This window comes from Cherax quadricarinatus, chromosome 21, assembly GCF_038502225.1.
Source record: "Cherax quadricarinatus isolate ZL_2023a chromosome 21, ASM3850222v1, whole genome shotgun sequence".
In the NCBI taxonomy this organism is placed as follows: domain Eukaryota; kingdom Metazoa; phylum Arthropoda; class Malacostraca; order Decapoda; family Parastacidae; genus Cherax; species Cherax quadricarinatus.
In genome coordinates, this window is record NC_091312.1 from 6125755 (window position 1) to 6148555 (window position 22801).

The following is a 22801-nucleotide window of genomic DNA, read 5'->3' on the forward strand; positions in this document are numbered from 1 at the left end:
ATTTATTCTTTCTTTGCCAGGATGGATGTAATTGTTGGCTTATTCTTGCTGTACAACCTGGCAAGTTCCACCACCCTCATACCACTCTAACTTTTCTATCATTTCACGCTTAAATTCCATGGTGTCTCACTTTCTTTACCACAGGAACTTTCTTTGGAGCCATGGTTACTTATTTCACAGTTGCACTGCAAATATAACACAAACTACAATGGGAAATAAGCAAAATGTTTGGATGTATGAGCAGAAGCTTCCTCAGCCACCGAAAGACATAGCCAAACTGACGTGCAAGTGTCCCTAGCCAAACGGCTGATCACCGAATTAATGGCCGATAACCGGGCGCCGAAAAACCAGCCGATCATAGTTGGCTGATAAAAGAACCGGCCGATAGCCGGGGGTCCACTGTACTTAGCAAACCAAAATTGTAATTACACATTATAACCTTTACAAAGAAATAAAATCTTTATCTTTTTATCTTTGTTTGCAAGGGGATAAAGCAGTTAGAACTGATGGGATCATGGCAGAAATGTTAAAAGCAGGGGAAGTTAGTGTTGGAGTGGTTGGTATTTTTGTTTAATAAATGTATGAAATAGGGGAAGGTACTTAGGGATTGGCAGAGTGTGTGTATAATTACTTTATATAAACGGATGGGGGACAAAAGAGATTGTAAAAATTATAGGGGAATAAGTTTTCCGAGTATACCAGGTAAAGTGTATGGTAGGGTTATTGAAAGAATTAAAGGTAAGACAGCAGGATTGCAGATGAGCAAGGAGGCTTTAGATTGGGTAGGGGATGTGAAGATCAAATGTTTACATTAAAGCATATATGGGAACAGCATTCAGATAAAGATAGGGAAGTTTTCATTGCATTTATGGATTTAGAAAAGGCATGTGATAGTGGGTAGGGGAGCAATGTGGCAATTGTTGCAAGTGTATGGAATGGGTAGTAAGTTAATAAATGCTGTAGAGAGTTTTTGAGGATAGTGAGGCTTCGGTAAAGGTGTGTAGGAGAGAGGGAGAATATTTCCCAGTAAAAGTAGGTCTTAGACAGGGATGTGTAATGTCACCTTGGTTGTTTAATGTATTTATAGATGGGGTTGTAAAAGAAGTAAATGTTAGGGTGTTGGGGAGAGGGGTGGGAATAAATTGTGGGGTCTCAAATACAAAATGGGAGTTGACAGTTACTTTTTGCTGCTGATACTGTGCTATTGGGGGAGTCTGAAGAAAAGTTGCAAAGGTTAGTGGACAAGTTTGGGAGGGTGTGTAAAGGTAGAAAGTTGAAAGTGAACATAGATAAAAGTAAGGTGATGAGGGTATCAAGCAATACAGATAAAGAAAAATTGGATATCACATTGGAGGGAGGGAGTATGGAAGAAGTGAATGTTTTCAGATACAGTGGACCCCCGCATAACGATCACCTCCCAATGCGACCAATTATGTAAGTGTATTTATGTAAGTGCGTTTGTACGTGTATGTTTGGGGGTCTGAAATGGACTAATCTACTTCACAATATTCCTTATGGGAACAAATTCGGTCAGTACTGGCACCTGAACATACTTCTGGAATGAAAAAATATCGTTAACCGGGGGTCCACTGTATTTGGGAGTTAACATATCAGTGGATGGGTTTATGAAGGATGAAGTTAACCATAGAATTGATGAGGGAAAAAAGGCGAGTGGTGTGTCGAGGTATCCGTGGAGACAAAGAACTTTATCCATGGAGGCGAGGAAGGGAATGTATGAAATTATAGTGATACCAACACTCTTATATGGGTGTGAAGCATGGGTTGTAAATACTGCAGCGAGGAGGCTGCTGGAGGCAGTGGAGATGTTGTGTCTAAGGGCAATGTGTGGTGTAAATATTATGCAGAGAATTCTTAGTGTGGAAATTAGGAGGTGTGGAGTTACTAAAAGTACAGACTCTCCTCACTTAGCAATGTACTCATTTACCGATGACTCAGAATTACGACAGGCTCTGACCAGTACTCATACCTAAATAATGTAGTATTTATTCTATTCTGTTGATTACAATATACAGTACACTACTGTATAAACATTTAAAAACATACCAGAAATGTTATAAATTGTGCAAAGGTGACATTAAAATAATATCAAAGATGGCTGACAGCATATTTACCCCCTTTGCAACAACAGCATCCTTGATTTCCTTTTTCTTGGCTATGATGGAAGATATGGTTGCACGGAATTTGTTATACATCCTGGCCAGTTTGCCCACACGTATGCCACTTTCATATTGTTCAATGATGTTTTTCTTAAATTCAATCATATACGTATCTCGCCTTCTTTACCAAAGGCTTGGCACTAGGAGATTTCTTTGGAGCCATGGTAGCTTATTTAGCACTTGCAAGCACTAAAGTGAATGGAATATTATGAAATATTTTGTATGAACACTTGAGGGGACCGTTGCTCACTGGAAAAAATGGCACACTGGCTGGGAACGGCTAAGAGCCTTGAGTACGCGTCCAGGACGAAAGACGATTAGCGAGTTAATGGACCATTTGCAAGCCAATGTTTAAACGAAATATCGGGACTATTTCCGAAATGGACGACTTTCAGGCCGGACAATTATTGAGGGACCACTGTACATGTATATGTCTTTTGAGCTACTGTTTTTGACGTATATACAGTGGACCCCCGGTTAATGATATTTTTTCACTCCATAAGTATGTTCAGGTGCCAGTACTGACCAAATTTATTCCCATAAGGAATATTGTGAAGTAGATTAGTCCATTTCAGACCCCCAAACATACACGTACAAACGCACTTACATAAATACACTTACATAATTGGTCGCATTCGGAGGTAATCGTTATGCGGGGGTCCACTGTATACTCAAAAATTCTAGTGGCTTCAAATCAAGCAGGAGAAAGCTGGTAGGCCGACATGTGAGAGAATGGGTCTGTGTGGTCAGTGTGCACCATATAAAAAAATCCTGCAGCACACAGTGCATGATGAGAAAAAAAAATCCAACCTTTTTTTTTTAATTAAAATTCCGAGTTTGCTGTCTATTTTCGAATAGTATTTATGGTTCTATTCTCGTTTTCTTGGTCTCATTTGATAGAATGGAAAACATTTTATAGAAATAGAGGTCATTGATTGGTTTTATTATGAAAAGAACCTCGAAATGGAGCTCAAAGTAGGGGAGATGTTTGATTTTTGCCGATGTTCAAAAGTAAACAAATGATGTAGCCATTCTAATATGCAATCATGAATGGGTTGACATTATTTATGCAAGTATTACAATATTGCAGTAGTCTGCATAACAGTAAATCTTCTATTTTTTTGTTTGAATAAAAATTCAAAATAGAAAGCAAGAGTAAAATCAGAGGGGCCTGGAGATGTGACTGATGAACAAAGAAAATGTCATTTTAGAGCCAGGAATGTCTGCTTTGTTCATTCTGAACCCTATTTTGAAATTGTCATATTTTTTAATTTTCGTGAGATTGGCCAAATTACAAATTTCCGACCACGTTATTGGGTAGTTGAAATTGGTAAATGGGCAGTTTCTTGTACTCAATCGATAGAAAAAATGGATTTCTAAAGAAATAGCGACGAGATTGGTTGACTGGAACAATGGAATAATCCGAAAATAGGGTTCAAAGTGGGCGAAATCGCCGATACGTAAATTTTGCTAACTTCACGAGGGTGTAATTCCGTCACTTTAACATTAAATTTCGTTCTTTAGGTGTCAGTACAATCAGGAAAAGATTCTCCATCATTTTATAAGAAAAAGTATTTTTTTTTCCCGAAAATTTTTCGACACCAGGAGACACCTCAGGATTTGGGGTTGTGACAGTCAAGGGGTTAAGTATTCATTATAGTATTTGTATATGGATTTCAAAGTGAAAGCAGTTTTATTTTTTAATTAAAAAAATAAGTTTGTAGAAATGTCAGAGGGCAATTTTAGGGAAAAAAAGGTGGTGGTTGATATTAGTCAGTACATATGTATTTGACAGTTAAAAATAGGAGAGGAGAGTTATTAAATGGAGAGTTAGAGGTATCGGGAAGCTGGAGGGAATATTTTGAGGAATTGTTAAATGTTGAAGATAGGGAAGCTGTGATTTTGTGTATAGGGCAAGGAGGAATAACAGCTTGTAGGACTGAGGGAGAGCCAGTTGTGAGTGTGGGGGGGAAGTTCGTGGGCAGAATGAAAGGGGGTAAGGCAGCTGGAATTGATGGGATAAAGACAGAAATGTTAAAAGCAGGCGGGGATACATTTTGGAGTGGTTGGTGCTATTATTTAACCCTTTGACTGTTTCAGGCCCCTCTCTGAAACTGTCATTCTATGTCGCTCGATTTTTGAAAAAAAAAAAAATTATTTTTTCTTATGAAATGATAGAGAATCTTTTCCCGATGGTAATGACACCAAAAGTTCGAAATTTGGTCGAAAACTCGTGGAATTATGCTCCCGCGAAGTTAGCGGTCTCGGTGACATATGCGTATCGGCGATTTCGCCGACTTTGAGCCCAATTTTCAGCCAATTCCATTGTTCCAGTTGACCAAACTCATAGCTATTTCTTTAGAACTCCATTTTATCTATCAGCTGAGTACAAGAAACCTCCCATTTACTAATTTGGACTACCCAATATGGTGGTCAGAAATTGGCAATTTGGCCAATTTCACGCAAAATAAAAAAGATGCCAATTTCAAAATAGGGTCCAGAATAAACAAGGTAGACATTCGTGGCACTAAAATAACATATGCTCTGTTCATTAGTCACATCTCTAGGCCCCTCTTATATTATTATTGCTTTCTATTTTGATTTTTTATTAATACAAAAAAATACAAAATTTACTGTTATGCAGACGACTGCATTATTGTAAAAATGGTATAAATAATATCAGTGCACTAGTGAAAGAATATTAGACTCCCCAGTTGACGTGTATTGGACGTGTGGTGTGATTTATGTACTCTTGAACATTGGTAAAAATCGAACATTTCCGCTACTTTGAGCTCAGTTTCAAGGTCGTTTTCATCGTAAAAGTAATGAAAATCATCTCTATTTCTGTAATATGTTTTCCATTTTATCACCTAAGACCATGAAAACGCGAATACAATGATAAATACTATACGAAAATACACCTCAAAGTCGGCGTTTTATTCCAAAAAAACGATCAGTTTTTTTTTTTCTCATTACGCAATGTGTGCTGCAGGATTTTTTTTATGTGGTGCACACTGACCACACAGACCCATTCTCTCACATGTGGGCCTACCAGCTTTCTCCCACTTGATTTGAAGCCGCTAGAATTATTGAGTATATATACGTCAGAAACATTGGCTCGTAAGACGTATTTATACGTCGAAAACAGTCAAAGGGTTAATAAATGTATGGAAGAGGGTAAGGTACTTAGGGATTGGCAGAGAGCATGCATAGTTCCTTTGTATAAAGGCAAAGGAGATAAAAGAGAGTGGAAAAATTGTAGGGGAATAAGCCTGTTGAGTATACCTGGTAAAGCATATGGTAGAGTGATTATTGAAAGAATTAAGAGTAAGACGGAAAGTAGGGCATCAGATGAACAAGGAGGATTTAGGAAAGGTAGGGGGTGTGTAGACCAAGTGTTTACAGTGAAACATACAGGTAAACAGTATTTAGATAAGGGTAAAGAGGTTTTTGTGGCATTTATGGATTTGGAAAAGGCATATGACAGGGTGGATAGGGGGCAATGTGGTAGATGTTGCAGGTGTATGGTGTAGGAGGTAGGTTACTGAAAGCAGTGAAGAGTTTTTATGAGGATAGTGAGGCTCAGGTTAGAGTATGTAGGAGAGAGGGAGATTATTTCCCAGTAAAAGTAGGCCTTAGACAAGGATATATGATGTCACTGTGGTTGTTCAATACTCTTATAGATGGGGTTGTAAGAGAAGTGAATGCGAGGGTCTTGGCAAGAGGTGTGGAGTTAAAAGATAAAGAATCAAACACAAAGTGGGAGCTGTCACAGTTGTTCTTTGCTGATGACACTGTGCTTTTGGGAGATTGTGAAGAGAAGTTTCAGAGGTTGGTGGATGAATTTGGTAGGGTATGTAAAAAAAAATTAAAAGTGAATGTAGTAATGAGTAAGGTTATGAGGATAAAAAGATTAGGTGATGAAAGATTGGATATCAGATTGGAGGGAGAGAGTATGGAGGAGGTGAATGTATTCAGATATTTAGGAGTGGATGTGTCAGCAGATGGGTCTGTGAAGGATGAGGTGAATCATAGAATTGATGAGGGGAAAAGGGTGAGTGGTGCACTTAGGAGTCTGTGGAGACAGAACTTTGTCCATGGAAGCAAAGAGGGGAATGTATGTGGGTGTAGTTGTACAAACACTTTTGTATGGATGTGAAGCATAGGTGATGAATGTTGCAACGAGGAGAAGGCTGGAGGCAGTGGAGATGTCATGTCTGAGGGCAATGTGTGGTGTGAATATAATGCAGAGAATTTGTAGTTTGGAAATTAGGAGAAGGTGTGGGATTACCAAAACTATTGTCCAGAGGGCTGAGGAGGGGTTGTTGAGGTGATTTGGACATGTATAGAGAATGGAATAAAACAGAATTGTTTAGTGTATAAATCTGTAGTGGAGTGAAGGCGGGATAGGGGTCAACCTAGAAAAGGTTGGAGGAGGGGGTAAAGGAGGTTTTGTGTGCAAGGGGCTTGGACTTGCAGCAAGTGTGCATGAGCGTATTTGATAGGAGTGAAAGGAGACAAATGGTTTTTAATACTTCACTTGCTGTTAGAGTGCGAGCAAAGTAACGTTTATGAAGGGATTCAGGGAAACTGGCAGGCCGGACTTGATTCCTGGAGATGAGAAGTAGTGTCTACACTCTGAAGGAGGGGTGTTAATGTTTCAGTTTTAAGAACATAAGAACATAAGAAAGGAGGAACACTGCAGCAGGCCTGTTGGCCCATACTAGGCAGGTCCTTTACAATTCATCCCACTAACAAACATTTGACCAACCCAACTTTCAATGCCACCCAAGAAACACGCTCCGATGTGCAAGTCCCACTCAAATCCAACCCCTCCCACTCATGTACTTATCCAACCTAAATTTGAAACTACCCAAAGTCCTAGCCTCAATAACCCAACTAGGTAGACTGTTCCACTCATCAACTACCCTATTTCCAAACCAATACTTTCCTATGTCCTTTCTAAATCTAAACTTATGTAATTTAAATCCATTACTGCGGGTTCTCTCTTGGAGAGATATCCTTAAGACCTTGTTAATATCCCCTTTATTAATACCTATCTTCCACTTATACACTTCGATCAGGTCTCCCCTCATTCTTCGTCTAACAAGTGAATGTAACTTAAGAGTCTTCAATCTTTCTTCATAAGGAAGATTTCTAATGCTATGTATTAATTTAGTCATCCTACGCTGAATGTTTTCTAACGAATTTATGTCCATTCTGTAATATGGAGTGTAAAGCACCCCTCTGGCAAGACAGTGATGGAGTGAATGATTAAAGTTTTTTTTTTTCGGGCCACCCTGCCTTGGTGGGAATCGGCCGATGTGTTAGTAAAAAAATATGTATTTTAAACAGGATTTTTATAAGCTTTAGGATGTGGTTCTCTTAATAATTATTTTTAATATTTTCCTGGTTAGGAAGACCTTCTGGCACTTAAGGAAGCTCCATTGTCGGTAAAATGGCCAGCTTGTTTGGATCCTGCGTACAACAAATCCCCAGGACGATGGGACCCTGAAAGATGGATTAGAGCAGTGCATGATGAGAGGCGTCCGTCCAGCACGGCTTCCACAGGTACTACGATGCCCAGTAATAGACCTGATCGTCCACCTGACTTAGAATTGAAACGTAGCCGTGACCCTCGAGAAAGGGTAAAGGTTAGTTAATTCATTTTTTTTTTTTACTTTAGGAATATCTTCATTGTTAAGTATATGTTATGCACTGTGCAAAGATGCTCATCATTTAGAATATGAAGTTTCCATAAGCTTGATATATTGTAGCTCTTTGAGATTATGGACTGTTTGCTACTGTTATGATAAAATTATTTTTAGAGAATATTGTGTATTTCATGTTAAAGAATCATATTAATTTGTTATTGCAGCAAGAGGACCAGGATGGGCTAGTGCTCTCTCCTCAACGTCGAAGTTTTAGCACTGGCTGTCATGGTTTACAGCAAGCACCTTCTGCAACTAAACGTCCAGACTCTCCTACAGAACGTCCTCAAAGGGAGTCCCACAGAGAGATACCAGCACGTAGGATTGGTTCAGGTCGAATTTCTCGCAGAGATGACTTGGAAACTCCAGTTCCTAGTGAGCGTAGAGAAGCAACAAGACGAGATAGGGATGTTGATAGAGACAGAGAGGTTGATCAGCGTAGAGATACCAGAGACTGGAGATCCAAGCACGATCAGTGCTTTGATAACAGGTTAGCTTGAATAATAATAACCACAAATAATTTTTTAATGCTTTTACCGCATACATTAAAAAATGCACTTTTTACATACACTTTCTTTAATTTCCTATCCTATGTTATAGGCATTCTGGTTGCAGAAGTTTACCTGTATGGAATGTGTGTTTGTCTACCAGAAATGGGTTAGGGTATTTTCATAAGCTGTAGGCACCGTGTTTTTTTTTTATATGCAGTATGCCTAGTTATAAAGGTTCATGGTTTTCATATGAAAGAAACCTGTTTGTGAACAACACAATATTTTTATTCTCAATAAGCAGTGAAAATGGCTGCACTGTATTCCCACAAGAAGACAATGTGAAGTGATGGATGATGGCATTTAATATGAATAAATGCCATATAAATGAAACTGAAGAAACCAAAAATAGGCCGCGTGAAGAATACTGTTTGTGAGAAAAAACATTAAATGGCATCAGAGGAAGTTGGGACTTAGGGTTTGTTGCTGATAAAATATTGCCATTGGAAGAGTATTAGACTAAAATGAAATGCAGCCTCTCCTCACTTAGCAGTACTTGTTTACCAACAACTCGGACTTACAACATAAGAGCAAAGAACATAAGAAAGAACACTGCAACAGGCCTACTGACCCATGCAGAGCAGGTCCATGTACCCCCTGGATTAGCCCAATGACCCACCTCCCCCGGATTAGCCCAATGACCCACCCAGTCTGGTCACCTCCACTCAAGGATGGAGCACGGCACCAGACCCAGCAGCACGAGCTAGTCAGGTCCAACTCACACCCGCCCACACCCACTCATGTATTTATCTAACCTATCTTTAAAACTACACAACGTTTTATCCTGAATAACTGTACTTGGGAGTTTGTTCCACTCATCCACGACTCTATTACCAAACCAGTGCTTTCCTATATCCTTCCTGAATCTGAATTTTTCCAACTTGAAACCATTGCTGTGAGTCCTGTCTTGGCTGGAAATTTTCAGCACACTATTTACATCCCCTTTATTTATTCTTGTTTTCCATTTATACTCCTCGATCATATCCCCCCTAATTCTACGCCTTTCGAGAGATTGCAGATTCAGGGCCCTCAGTCTATCCTCATATGGAAGATTTCTGATACATGGGATCATCTTTGTCATCCTCCTCTGTACATTTTCCAGAGCATTTATATCCATTCTGTAATACGGTGACCAGAACTGAGCAGCATAGTCTAAATGAGGCCTAACTAAGGATATATAGAGTTGAATAATCTGAGCACTTGTATTATTTATACTTCTAGACATTCATACCTAAATAATGTACACGTATATTAGAGCTGATTTCCTCTGTTCTGTTTACAGGTTTCCCTCAACATTCGCGAGGGTTAGGGGATCAAGAGCCTTGCGAATGTTGAAAAATTGCGAATGTTTGGTGCCCCAATATATTGTAGGGAAATATAATACTTCCTTGTTGAACCATGAACAATCATAAAATACATGAGAACGTTGTAAATTGTACTAAATACATACATGTTATGGTTTAATAACATGTATGTTATTAAATATCACTGCCTCCTCCAATGCCTCCACCACTTCCTCAACCACTGCGAGTCCTTACTACCCTCCCTCCGATCCCTGCAACTGGCAGCCAGCCCTCCCACCACTGTGTAGTGAGTGTTTTGTTTATTCATTATTTGCTATTAAACTACAGTATAAATAATGTAAACCCATTCATGACTGCATATTGGAATGGCTATTCGGACAGGTGTTGGGCGGTGACATCATGTGTTTACTCTTGAACACGGCAACGAATCGAGCATTTCTGCTACTGCTAATAATAATAACAACAACAACAACAACAATAATAATAATAATACAGTGGTCCCCCGGTTCGCGATACTAATCCGTTCCTGAGAGCTCATCGTAAACCAAAAATATCGGAAAGCGAATCAATTTTCCCCATAAGAAATAATGGAAATCAAATTAATCCGTGCAAGACACCCAAAAGTACGAAAAAAAAAACTTTTACCACATGAAATATAAAGTTTAATGCGCACAAACTGAGGAAGACATGCACAGTTTGTAGTATGTACTCTACTAACAATAGAATACATGACACTTACCTTTAATGAAGATCTGGTGATGATTGATGGGATGGGAGGAAGGGAGAGTGTCGAACCTATTGTTTAGAAGGGGAATCCCCCTCCATTAGGACTTGAGGTAGCAAGTCCTTTTCCGGGGTTACTTCCCTTCTTCTTTTAATGCCACTAGGACCAGCTTGAGAGTCACTGGACTTGTGTTGCACAACATATCTGTCCATAGAGGCCTGTACCTCTCATTACTTTATGACTTAACTGAAGTGGTTCACAACAGTGTCATTGTACAGGTTGCCAACACGGCTTGCAGTAGCTGTCTTAGGGTGATTTTCATCAAAAAAACTTTGCACATCAAGCCACTTTGCAGAGATTTCCCTAATCTTTGAAGTAGGCAACTTCTTCACTTTCTCCATCCCCTCCTCCGAACCAGTTTCCTCAGGTCTGGCCTCTTGCTGTTGAAGATGATCTAGCAGCTCATCAGTGGTTAGTTCGTCATTGTCCTCCTCCGTCAACTCTTCCACATCCTCCCCACTAACCTCCAACCCGAGGACTTCCCCAATGCCACAATGGATTCCTCAACTGGCATAGGATTCCCAGGGTTAGCCTCAAACCCTTCAAAATCCCTTTTGTCTACACATTCTGGCCACAGTTTTTTCCAGGCAGAGTTCAAGGTCCTCTTAGTCACTTCCTCCCAAGCCTTACCTATAAGGTTTACACAATTGAGGATATTAAAGTGATCCTTCCAAAACTCCTTTAGAGTCAATAGTGTGTCTGTGGTCACTTCAAACACCTTTCAAACATAGCTTTTGTGTACAGTTTCTTGAAGTTGGAAATGACCTGCTGGTCCATGGGCTGCAGGAGAGGAGTGGTATTAGGAGGCAAAAACTTGACCTTAATGAAGCTCATGTCCCCAGAAGGTCGCTCTGCCAAGTCTGTAGGATGACCAGGGGCATTGTCTAATACCAGGAGGCACTTAAGATCTAATTTCTTTTCAATTAGGTAATTTTTCACATTGGGGGCAAATGCATGGTGTAACCAGTCATTGAAAAAGTCCCTAGTGACCCATGCCTTAGTGTTTGCCCTCCACAGCACACACAAATTAGCCTTGAGGATATTCTTTTGCCTGAATGCTCTGGGAGTTTCTGAGTGATACACCAATAAAGGCTTCACTTTGCAATCACCACTAGCATTGGCACACATCAGAAGAGTAAGCCTGTCTTTCATAGGCTTATGCCATGGGAGCGCCTTTTCCTCCTGAGTAATGTAGGTCCTGCTTGGCAATTTCTTCCAAAACAGGCCTGTTTCATCACAATTAAACACTTGTTCAGGTTTCAAGTCTTCACTGTCTATGTAATCCTTGAATTCCTTCACATATTTTTCAGCTGCTTTTTGGTCTGAACTGGCAGCCTCACCATGCCTAATCACACTATGTATGACACAACGATTCTTAAATCTTTCAAATCAACCTTTGCTGGCCTTAAATTCACTCGCATCACCACTAGTTGCAGGCAATTTCTTTACCAAATCATCATGCAACTTCCTAGCCTTTTCACAAATGATCGCATGAGAGATGCTATCTCCTGCTATATGTTTTTCATTTATCCACACCAATAACAGTCTCTCAACGTTTTCTAACACTTGCGGTCGCTGTTTCGTAATCAAAGTTGCACCTTTTGCAACAACAGCTTCCTTGATTGCCGTTTTCCTGGTCATTATAGTAGGGATGGTTGATTGGGGTTTTGTATACAACTTGGCCAGCTCCGACACACGCACTCCACTTTCGTACTTTGTAATTATTTCTTTCTTCATTTCAATAGTCAGTAGCACCCTTGGTCTCGAAGGGTTGGCACTAGAAGCTTTCTTGGGGCCCATGGTGACTTATTTTGCAGAAATGAGCACCAAAAACAGTGATAATATGGAATGTACCGAATGTATCCTTAGATGCGAGCACACTGGCTGGCTTGTAAACACTGGCACACACACAACAGTTCAGGCCACACGTGGACACGTCTTGGACGAATCGCGTATACTGGGTTTTGTAATGGGAACCGAGGCAAATTTTTTGCGATATACTTAATGCATCGCATACCGGATTTATCGGATAGCGATGGCATCGTGAACCGGGGGTCCACTGTAATAATAATAATAAATACTATAGAATTGAAGAAGGAAATTGTACAAAAATACGAGAGAGTGGTTGACACATCATCAGTGTGGCTTTATTTATGCTGGAGTGAGCATTAGTCTCCATGCTCTTACAAACATTTCATAATAATTCATTGTGTTTGGTGCTTGTAGATTGAGTGTGACTGGAGTGGTTGAGGCAGCGGTTGAGGCAGTAGGGGAGGCACTGGGTGAGGCAATGGTATTTAATAACATATATGTTATGAATAATAATAGTACTTGTTATTATTAATAACATGTATTATTATTATTAATAGCATGTATGTTATTACATATCACTGCCTCAACCGCTGCCTCAATCGCTGCCTCAATCGCTGCCTCACCCACTTCCTCACCCACTGCCTCGCCCACTGCCTCGCCCACTGCCTCGCCCACTGCCTCGCCCACTGCCTCACCCACTGCCTCGCCCACTGCCTCGCCCACTGCCTCGCCCTCTGCCTCGCCCACTGCCTCGCCCACTGCCTCGCCCACTGCCTCGCCCACTGCCTCGCCCACTGCCTCGCCCACTGCCTCGCCCACTGCCTCAACTGCTGCCTCACCCACTGCCTCAACCGCTTCCTCAACCACTGCCTCTACCACTCCAGTTGCACTCAATCTACAAGCACCAACACAATGCACTGCCCTAAAAAAACTAAACAGATGACAGCTAAGAGACTGAACAGTTCCTGGCTAACACCCAGCATTCTCAAATCCATAAATACAAAACACCGATATGAAAAACAGTACAGAATGGGTCACATAACCAGAGACCAAACAAAACGTTACTCGTCAATCCTAACCAGCCTGATAAGAAGGGCAAAAAAATTGTATTATGAGAACAGATTATCCAACTTACGAGGTGATATAAAAAAGACCTGGAAAACCCTATCAGAAATTCTGGGAACAAAAAAGATATCACGAAATAGCGAAATAAAATTAGCAAAATCAGATGAACCCCAACTCCCACCAACAGAAACAGCAAACAGACTCAATGATTTCTTCTCCACTATAGGACAAAACCTTGCCAATAAAATCCCAAGCTCAGATACCCCACCAAATGACTACCTCACTGGCAACTACCCGAACACACTGTTCCTAGCTCCGACTAACCCATACGAAGTCTCCCTTATTATTAACGCACTAAAAAACAAGGCAGGAGATTTAAATAGCTTACCACCCTTTATATACAAAAAAGTGTCACAAGTGCTATCACCAATCATTGCAACACTCTTTAACAAATCCATTGAATCCTCCACCTTCCCTACAGTTCTCAAAATAGCAAGGGTCACCCTGATCCATAAAGGAGGAGACCAAACAGAGTTGAATAGCTATAGGCCAATATCCAATTTACACCCTCTCTCAAAAATCTTCGAAAAATTAATTCATAAACGAATCTACTCCTACCTCATCTCCCAAAACATTCTCAACCCCTGCCAATTTGGATTCAGGCCTAATAAAAATACTAATGATGCTATTATACACATGCTAGAACATATATACACTGCAATAGAGAAAAAAAGAAGTCCCACTGGGGATCTTCATTGACTTACGTAAAGCTTTCGATACAGTTGACCATGACTTGCTCCACGTAAAATTGTCACACTATGGTATAAGAGGGCACTCCCTCAACTACCTCAAGTCATACCTCAGCAACAGAAGCCAATATGTGTACGCAAATGGGGCAAGCTCTTCCGCACAACCAATTACAGTTGTTGTCCCACAGGGAAGTGTCCTTGGCCCTCTTCTCTTTCTCCTATACATAAATGACCTACCAAATGCTTCGCAATTTCTCAAACCCACACTATTTGCAGATGACACTACATACTTCTTCTCTCACCCGAGCCCAGTCACGCTAGCCAATACTGTAAATACCGAATTACAGAAAATATCTACCTGGATGAGGACTAACAAACTTACACTAAACATTGACAAAACCTACTTCATTCAGTTTGGTAACAGAGCTACAGATGTCCCTCTTAAGATAATGATAAACGGATCACCTATCACAAAGCTAACTGAGAGAAAATTCTTAGGAATCCACCTTGATAATAGACTCAAATTTCATACACATATACAACAAATTTCTAAGAAAATTTCCAAGACTGTAGGCATTCTATCGAAGATACGGTACTATGCTCCACAGTCAGCCCTCCTGGCCCTATATCACTCTCTTATTTACCCCTATCTCACCTATGGAATTTGTGCATGGGGCTCAACAACAATTAACCATCTCAGACCACTAATTACCCAACTAAAGGCTGCAGTTAGAATGATAAATTCTCACTACAGGCAGCACACTCCACCAATATTCAAAACACTCAACCTACTCACCATACAAAACATCCATACTTATTATTGCACCTATTACATACATAGAACACTTAACTCTGATATTAACCCTCCCCTCAAACATCTTGCCAACCTCAACAGAACACATGACCATAACACAAGGCACAGATCACTCTTTGATGTTCCTCGTGTCCATCTCACGCTATGCAAAAACTCAATGCACATAAAAGGCCCTAAAATCTGGAATTCATTACCTGTAAATATAAAAGAAACACTACCTGTTTATAAATTCAAGTCTCTTCTCAAAGATCACTTACTCACCCAAAACCAAATAAATACTGAATAACTGAACCTTATAAATTGTATATCTTAAATGTTTCTCACAATTATATCACATAAATGTTAAACCTAAAACCCAATCTAACAGAATACTCCATTCGACTGAATGTACAGCAATGCAAGCAACCATATGACCTGTCTTTGTAATACTCATTTGTGCTTTATAGTTATCTGTTTACAATAATGTCTTATCACTGATTTCATCATTGCTTAGTTAATTTTAAGTTAATTTTAAGCCAGCCCGTAATGCTATGCATATAAGTGGCTTTGGCATGCTGCTCTTACCTGTATTTTTTTTGTACCTCTGTATGTATGCTCAAATTACTAAATAAATAAATAAATAAATAAATTGTGAAATGTTTGGAAGAGCAGGGAGACTAATGCTCACTCCAGCATAAACAAAGCCACACCGACAATGTGTCAACCACTTCCTCGTATTTTTGTACAATTTCCTCCTTCAATTCTATCATATTTATAATTATTATTATTATTATTATTATTATCATTATTATTATTATCATTATTATTACTATTCTTTCTTTCTTTCTTTCAACACACCGGCCGTATCCCACCAAGGCAGGGTGGCACAAAAAGAAAAACGAAAGTTTCTCTTAAATTTAGTAATTTGTACGGGAGAAGGGGTTACTAGCCCCTTGCTCCCGGCATTTTAGTCGCCTCTTACAACACGCATAGCTTACGGAGGAAGAATTCTGTTCCACTTCCCCATGGAGATAAGAGGAAATAAACAAGAACAAGAACTAGAAAGAAAATAGAAGAATACTTAGAGGGGTGTGTATATTTATTTATTTATTTATTTAGTAATTTGAGCATACATACAGAGGTACAAAAAAATACAGGTAAGAGTAGCATGCCAAAGCCACTTGTATGCATAGCATTACGGGCTGGCTTAAAATTAACTTAAGATTAACTAAGCAATGATGTAGTCTGTGATAAAACATTATTGTAAACAGATAACAATAAAGCACAAATGAGTATTACAAAGACAGGTCATATGGTTGCATGCATTGCTGTACATTCAGTCAAATGGAGTATTCTGTTAGGTATTGTTTTTAAAAAATAACAGTTAGATTGGGTCTTAGGTTTAACATTTATGTGATATAATTGTGAGAAACATTTAAGATATACAATTTATAAGGTTCAGTTATTCAGTATTTATTTGGTTTTGGGTGAGTAAGTGATCTTTGAGAAGAGACTTGAATTTATAAACAGGTAGTGTTTCTTTTATAAATATAAAAGAAACACTACCTGTTTATAAATTCAAGGTAATGAATTCCAGATTTTAGGGCCTTTTATGTGCATTGAGTTTTTGCATAGCGTGAGATGGACACGAGGAACATCAAAGAGTGATCTGTGCCTTGTGTTATGGTCATGTGTTCTGTTGAGGTTGGCAAGGAGATGTTTGAGGGGAGGGTTAACATCAGAGTTAAGTGTTCTATGTATGTAATAGGTGCAGCAAAAAGTAGGGATGTTTTGTATGGTGAGTAGGTTTAGTGTTTTAAATATTGGTGGAGTGTGCTGCCTGTAGTGGGAAATTGTTATCATTCTGACTGCAGCCTTTTGTTGGGTAATTAGTGGTCTGAGATGGATAATTGTTGTTGAGCCCCATGCACAAATCCCATAGGTGAGATAGGGGTAAATAAGAGAGTGATATAGGGCCAGGAGGGCTGACTGTGGAACATAGTACCGTATCTTCGATAGTATGCCTACGGTCTTGGAAATTTGAGTCTATTATCCATTTGGATTCCTAAGAATTTTCACTCTGTTAGCTTTGTGATAGGTGATCCGTTTATCATTATGTTAAGAGGGACATCTGTAGCTCTGTTACCAAACTGAATGAAGTAGGTTTTGTCAATGTTTAGTGTAAGTTTGTTAGTCCTCATCCAGGTAGATATTTTCTGTAATTCGGTATTTACAGTATTGGCTAGCGTGACTGGGCTCGGGTGAGAGAAGAAGTATGTAGTGTCATCTGCAAATAGTGTGGGTTTGAGTAATCGCGAAGCATTTGGTAGGTCATTTATGTATAGGAGAAAGAGAAGAGGGCCAAGGACACTTCCCTGTGGGACACCAACTGTAATTGGTTGTGCGGAAGAGTTTGCCCCATTTGCGTACACATACTGGCTTCTGTTGCTGAGGTATGACTTGAGGTAGTTGAGGGAGTGCCCTCTTATACCATAGTGTGACAATTTTATGTGGAGCAAGTCATGGTCAACTGTATCAAAAGCTTTACGTAAGTCAATGAAGATCCCCAGTGGGACTTTTTTTTTTCTCTATTGCAGTGTATATACGTTCTAGCATGTGTATAATAGCATCACTAGTATTTTTATTAGGCCTGAATCCAAATTGGCAGGGGTTGAGTATGTTTTGGAAGATGAGGTAGGAGTAGATTCGTTTATGAATTAATTTTTCGAAGATTTTTGAGAGAAGTTGGATATTGGCCTATAGTTATTCAACTCTGTTTGGTCTCCTCCTTTATGGATCGGGGTGACCCTTGCTATTTTGAGAACTGTAGGGAAGGTGGAGGATTCAGTGGATTTGTTAAAGAGTGTTGCAATGATTGGTGATAGCACTTGTGACTGTTTTTTGTATATAAAGGGTGGTAGGTATTTAAATCTCCTGCCTTGTTTTTTAGTGCGTTGATAATAAGGGAGACTTCGTATGGGTTAGTCGGAGCTAGGAACAGTGTGTTCGGGTAGTTGCCAGTGAGGTAGTCATTTGGTGGGGTATCTGAGCTATATACTATATATATGCTTGTACATGTATGTGTAGTGTGACCTAAGTGCAAGTAGAAGTAACAAGACATACCTGAAATCTTGCATGTTTATGAGACAGACAAAAGACACCAGCAATCCTACCATCATATAAAACAATTACAGGTTTTCGTTGTACACTCACTTGGCAAGACGGTAGTACCTCCCTGGGCGGTTGCTGTTTACCAGCCTACTACCTAGGTATTACTATTACAGTGGACCCCCGGTTAACGATATTTTTTCACTCCAGAAGTATGTTCAGGTGCCAGTACTGACCGAATTTGTTCCCATAAGAAATATTGTGAAGTAGATTAGTCCATTTCAGACCCCCAAACATACACGTACAAACGCACTTACATAAATACACTTACATAATTGGTCACATTCGGAGGTAATCGTTATGCGGGGGTCCACTGTATTACTATTGTTATTATTAGCAGTAGCAGAAATGTGCAATTCTTTGCTGTGTTCAAGAGTAAACACATGATGTCACCATCCAATACCTGTCCAAATAGCCATTCCAATATGCAGTCATGAAAGGGTTTACATTATTTATACTGTAGTTTAATAACAAATGATAAACAAAACACTCGGCACACAATGGTGGGAGGGCTGGCTGCCAGTTGTGGGGGTCGGAGGGAGGGTAGTAGGGACTCCCAGGTGGTGGGAAACTTAAATATGATTTGGCGGCTGGGAATTTGGCAGCTGGGAGTTTGGCGGTTGGGAATTCGCGAATGTGTGAAGCCCGCGAAAGTTGAAAACGCGAATGTCGAGGGAGACCTGTATTACAGTATACAGTACATTGCTGTATACTGTAAAAATATACTGTTAAAAATATAGCAGAAATGTTATAAATGATGCAAAGGTGACATTAAAACAATATCAAAAAAGGTAGGCACAACCCACTACCATTATACTAGTATGCTTCGCACTTAGCGATGAATTCGTTTACCGATGTAGTCTTAGGAATGGAACTCCATCATTAAGTAAGGAGAGGCTGTAGTGCTTAACCCTTTCATGGTCGCCATGCCCACTCCGAGACTTGTTCTCAGGGTTGCCAAATTAAAAAAAAAAAAAAATTCTTATGAAAAGATAGAGAATCTTTTCCCTATCATAATGACACCAAAAGTATGAAATTTGATGGAAAACTTAGGGAATTATGCTCTTGCGAAGTTAGCGGTCTCGACGATGTTTACGCATCGGCAATTTTTCCCACTTTGAGCACTATTTTCAGCCAATTCCAGTGTACTAGTCGACAAAAATCATAACTATTTCGCTAGAACTCCATTTTTTCTATCGAATGAGTACAAGAAACCACCCATTTACCGATTTCAACTATCCAATAAAGTGGTCAGAATTTAGCAATTTTGCCAATTTCACACAAATTTCAAAAGATGCCAATTTCCGAATTGGGTCCAGAATAAACAAGAAAGACATTCCTGACACTAAAATAACATTTCCTCTGTTCATTAGTCATGTCCCCATGCCCCTCTTACATTCTTTTGCTTTCCACTTTGAATTTTTATTCTTACAAAAAATAGAAGATTTACTGTTATGCAGACTACTGCATTAGTGTAGAAATGGTATAAATAATATCTGCACACTTGTGAAAAAATATTAGACTCGCCAGTTGACATGTATTGGACGTGTAGCATGATTTGTGTACTTTTGAACTTTGGTAAAAATCGAACATTTCTGCTACTTTGAGCTCAATTTCAAGGTACTTTTCATTTTAAAACTAGTCAAAATCATCTCAATTTCTGTAATATGTCTTCCATTCTATAAAATGAGACCAGGAAAACTAGAATACAACAATAAATACCATATGAAAATACAGTGCAAAGTTGCTGTTTTAATCCAAAAACACAGTTTTTTTTTTCTTACTATGCACTGTATGCTGCAGGATTTTTTTTATGCTGCACACACTGACCACATAGGCCCATTCTTTCATATGTAGGCCTACCAGCTTTCACTAGATTTGAGGGCGCTAGAATTTAGGCATACTAGTATGCCAAAAACCCTGGTGCGTAAGACGTACTAGTACGTCCGAAACCCTGAAAGGGTTAACAGTGGTATGGTGCCACACCAAAAATTGTGAAGAGGTTAAAAGTCCTAAATTGAGCTAGAAAAAAAAAAGAGGTTCCACTGTACTGTACTTTTTATCGTTATTCTAGAGTGTATTCTAGAATTGAAACACTGCATACTGTAAAACAGTATGCAGTGCTACGTCGGCAGCAGCCTCATACATCTCTGCCATTTGCACAATGAAATTGCTTAATGACACATGTCTCGGAAGTATCCCCATCGTTAAGCGACACGTGGCTATATTGGGACACCATAAACGTTGATCAGTTAATAGCGGTTATATATTAGTATCCCATAGAGTAAATCCATTTATGACTAAGAATTCAAAATGGAAGGAAAGTGAAATATAGGTGAGACCTGGGGACATTAATGAACAGAGGAAATGTTTTAATGCCAGGAATGTCTACATTGTTTATTTCAGACCATTTTCATTTGGTATTCTTTTTTTTAAATTTGTGTAAAATTGCCAAAATTACTGACTTCTGTATACTTTATAAGTTAGTTGAAATAATTGAACAAGGGGTTTCTTGTGCTCAGTTGATAGAATGAAAGCCATACTAGCGAAATACAGTAGACCATCATTTAACATGGTAGTTGCGTTCCTGAAAATGGCATGTTAGTTAAAACCATGTTGTGATGAATGGTTTGAAAAACCGACAAGTTGAAGATTGAGACACTTATGCAGCATATGGGAATCTTTATTCAGGAAACGTTTCGCCACACAGTGGCTTCATCAGTCCAATACAAAGAGGAAGGCGTAAGGAGAGGAGTAGTATGAGGTAATCAGTCCCTCAGCCTGGAGTCGATGTGTTCAGTCCATCAACTCCAGGCTGAGGGACTGATTACCTCATACTCCTCCTCTCCTTACGCCTTCCTCTTTGTATTGGACTGATGAAGCCACTGTGTGGCGAAACGTTTCCTGAATAAAGATTCCCATATGCTGCATAAGTGTCTCAATCTAAAACCATGTTAGATAAACTGAAGAACTTGTGGGAAAAATAGGGTTACGTTTCTGAGACCCCCCCCCCATTGTTGTGATATATTGTGTTGTTTTTACTGCTTAAGACTACGAATGTAATAAAAATAATAGTAATTCTTACATTAAATTGTGGGTGCTGGCGTTTGTGGGTGATGAAGAGAGTGGAGAGTTATGCTGTGGCCCTATTGGTCTGAAGTGGATGGCAGAGGTTTTGGTACTGTAGTTGATGGTTGTACTGGAGTGTCTAACTTTGTCATTCAGTCAGTCAAGTCGTTCAGTAAGTCACACAAACTTATGTTTACCTCTTTTTGTGTGTTCAAAGTAACACTTCATTATGGCCACAGGTTATGTCTTGACTAATGTCTTTGTTTATTTCATAAATTCTAAGACTTAAATGTTTATACCTTTTCTTGCCACTTTGAACAACACTGGTATGCCTACTGGGTGTCATGATTGCTTGGCAGATACAAGATATAGTAATTAAAAGATAAAAACACAATTCACAATCACAAGCTTGTAGCAGAGAAGTTGGACTAGACATGTATGAAGTACGAGTGATCCATAACAAAGCGGCCGCTTTGAGGAAAAGGGAAGTTTTTATTTCCTTCCCGCAAACTGAATCGTGTTAAATTAATTTTGCGACGTGTTACATAAAATTGTGCCACAATTCTTCAATTTGTGTTATACCCAGATCATACCAAATAAACTCATGCTAAATGACGGTCTACTGTAGTTAAGAATTTGGTTGCAGGGAGCAAAGGAATTAGCATAAAATAGAACTCAAAGTGGGAGAAATTGCTAGTTCATAAATTGCACCTAGACTGCTTATTTTGTGCCTGTTTAATTAACCTTCAGAAAAAGATTTTCCATTTCAGAAGAATTTTTTTAAAAGTGTACAGTGAGAGCAGTATCATTTTCGTTGGTCTGGACAGTGAAAGGGTTAACCTGTATCTGTGTGGTATATTGGACAGTTTGGTGTATTCCTATATGGAATTTATTTTAGTGATCAATTTTTCAGGAATGCATCTTTTATACTAGGTTTTTATTCTTGTTAAAATTGTTAACCCCTTCAGGGTCCAAGGCCAAAATCTGAAGTGGTGTCCCAGTGTCCAAGAATTTAAAAAAAAAAATTTGTTATTTTTTCTTACGAAATGGTAGAGAATCTTTTTGTGAACGTAATAAAACAAAAAGTACGAAATTTGACGGAAAACTGACAAAATTATGCTCTCGCGAATTTTGATGTGTCAGCGATATTTACGAATCAGCGATTTTGCCGACTTTGACTCCCATTTTAGGCCAATTACATTATTCCAGTTGACCAAATTCTTATCTATTTCACTAGTATTACATCTATTCTATCGATTGAGCACAAGAAATCGCCAAGTCAACTGTTTCAACTACAAAATAAAGTGATCGGAAGTTGGTAATTTGGCCAATTTAACACAAAGTTCAAAATATTCCAATTTTAAAATAAGGTCCAGAATAAAAAATGTAGGTATTCCTGGCACTAAACTAACATTTCCTCTGTTCATTAGTTACGTTTTGAGGCTTTACAAATAAATTCCATTTTGATTTTTTATTCACATAATGAATGTTTATTCACACCAAAAAATAGAAGATTCACTGTTATGCAATATTGTAATAATTGTATAAATATCATCACCACATTTGTGAATGTATATTAGACCCACCAGCTGGCGTGTATTAGACGTGTGAGGTCATTTGT

The 22801-nt window shown here is 39.1% G+C and overlaps 1 protein-coding gene across 7 annotated transcripts in view; it reads left to right on the plus strand.

Moving 5' to 3' along the window:
- The first annotated feature begins 7574 nt into the window (after positions 1-7574).
- The window catches only part of LOC128689190 (eukaryotic translation initiation factor 4E transporter-like), a 317681-nt gene continuing 302454 nt past the window's right edge, over positions 7575-22801 (plus strand). For 5 of the 7 annotated variants that reach the window (XM_070087137.1, XM_070087142.1, XM_070087138.1 and 2 more), the window contains exons 1-2: positions 7575-7831; positions 8056-8378. In XM_070087137.1, coding sequence (XP_069943238.1) covers positions 7757-7831; positions 8056-8378 — 398 coding nt within the window. In that variant the 5' untranslated portion in view covers positions 7575-7756. The remainder of the gene's footprint in view (positions 7832-8055; positions 8379-22801) is intronic. The other 2 variants (XM_070087140.1, XM_070087143.1) reach the window with 2 other exon arrangements.